This window comes from Octodon degus, unplaced genomic scaffold, assembly GCF_000260255.1.
Source record: "Octodon degus isolate 3935 unplaced genomic scaffold, OctDeg1.0 scaffold00320, whole genome shotgun sequence".
Lineage (NCBI taxonomy): Eukaryota > Metazoa > Chordata > Mammalia > Rodentia > Octodontidae > Octodon > Octodon degus.
Genome location: NW_004524896.1, coordinates 600,083 through 601,916, shown reverse-complemented (window position 1 = coordinate 601,916; position 1,834 = coordinate 600,083). Strand labels below are relative to the sequence as shown.

The window sequence follows — 1,834 nt, the reverse complement described above, 5'->3', positions numbered from 1 at the left end:
GTCCAGTCCACGGTGCACAGCTACCAGAGATGGGGCCATCACAGGCACTAGAGAACAGTGAGGGCACAGCAAGTGCCCATGAAGTTCCCAGGTGCCAATACATCTCCCCAGAGGATGCCAAAAGATTGGCATCTAGAGCCTTTGTTCTTGAGGCCAACGCTGGCCCTATAGGATGGCAACAGCAGAGCAGCCTCCCCCGTTTATCTTTAACGTCACATGTTGCCAACACTGCCCCCTGGAGGACAGTGAAGGAGTAGCTGCCACATCCGTCTCGGGCTCATAGGGTCCACCCTGTTCTCTGGAGGGTGATACAGGCTGGGCTAGCTGCCAGCATCCTTGAGCTTGCCGCTCTACTCTGGAGAACAAGCTGACTTTTCAAACCTGCTGCTGAGGTTATCTGGGGCGGGACTGTCCCCTCACGGGGGGCTCGTGGGACACGTCCAAGCCCACAAGGCGAGCACTTTCAGCCCAAAGCCTCTGGGCTACTTCCTCATCTTCAGCCTCAGGGGCCAGAGCCTTCTCCTTGAGTGCATCAAAGTACTTTCCAGAAACACCCTCCAGCTCCTCTGCCACGGCCAGGTAGGTGCTGGGCTGGGCCGCCAGCTGGGGGCTCTTGACCATCAGCCAAAAGATGGGCCCTGCAGTAACCCACAGCACCTTCAGTCCACACTCCGGAGGACACAGAGCCCAGCCCCACCCCGGGGAGGCCATCACACGCAGGGACCAGAGCAAAGGCCACCTCTCCCAGGAAGCCTCCTTCACCTTCCCCCACAAGACGAAAGCCCTGACTCCTCTTGGTCAGGCTAAGCCCTCGCCTACCCCATCTTTCCTTAAGATAAAGTTTTGCTGCCAGCTTATTACTCTTGACAGCTAGCATACACTCATGAGATGTTTCTCAGGGCCATAGACACTAGCTCTGAGTCCCAGTTACTCCTTCAGCCTACTCTGGGCCAGGCGCTGTGCGGGTCTGCTTTGGGTGGTCTCATCTGACCCTCCCAGCAACTCAGCTGGATCACACGATAGGCTTCATGGTGCAGACGAGGAAACAGAAGGAAGCACAAGCGGGAAGACACTTCCCTCGGGCGGCTCAACTAGTCTGGGGCAAAGCCAGAGCCAGCCACATGCAGCCTGACGCTGGCGCCAGCCCCTCCACTGGCCGTGGGGCTCTGGCTGCCCCCTGCGCTGTCCTCAGGCTGTCAGGCCACATCAGCAGGATAGTGACTTCTCCTCCAGCAAAGGCACAGAGGAGGGGGCAGAAAGAAGCAAAGCCAGCAACCGGCTCAGAGGGACAGCCCCAGGCCCCAGGCAAGCAGCTCAGGCAAGGGCTGGGAGAGGGACCCGCGCTGGGACTCACCGAGCGTGAAGCTGGAGAAGGCGGAGCTGTGCATGCCTGTGTGTCTGCCCAGCTCCGTCCTGGCCACGCCAGGGTGCAGAGCGTTGACGGTCACACCCGTGCCTGGAACAGAGCAGAGGGCAGGTGCGGGTTCACGACTTACCCAGACGGCTGCTGTAACCCACGCCAAGCTGTGGGCTTCCCCACCCCGTGCTGCTTCCCACGCTAGAATCAACACTGCCCTGCGCTGAAGCCTCAGGGACAAGTGGCTTCATCCTACAAGGCAGTGTGCTCCAGACCAGAGTATCCCTGAGCCTTGATAAACCCAGCCTGGGCTCCACTACCCCAGAGGTCCTGAAGCAGGGGTCGGGTGGGGTCTGCGACGCAGTGGCGGCCACCCTGCTGACCCACATACCACCTGAGGCCCAGGGCCTAGAGCAGCTCTCAGCCTCAGCACTGTGACAACTGGCCAGGGAGGCGGGGTCATCCTATGCACAGTGA

At 60.2% G+C, this 1,834-nt stretch overlaps 1 protein-coding gene across 1 annotated transcript in view; it reads right to left on the bottom strand.

Annotated features, from left to right (window-relative positions):
- Positions 1-6: 6 nt before the first annotated feature.
- The window catches only part of Rdh13 (retinol dehydrogenase 13), a 14,171-nt gene continuing 12,343 nt past the window's right edge, over positions 7-1,834 (bottom strand). Inside the window, exons 6-7 of the mRNA XM_004647691.2 lie at positions 1,355-1,456; positions 7-638 (exon numbers count right to left, since the gene is read on the bottom strand). Of these exons, the coding sequence (XP_004647748.1) occupies positions 394-638; positions 1,355-1,456 (347 nt within the window). The 3' untranslated portion in view covers positions 7-393. The remainder of the gene's footprint in view (positions 639-1,354; positions 1,457-1,834) is intronic.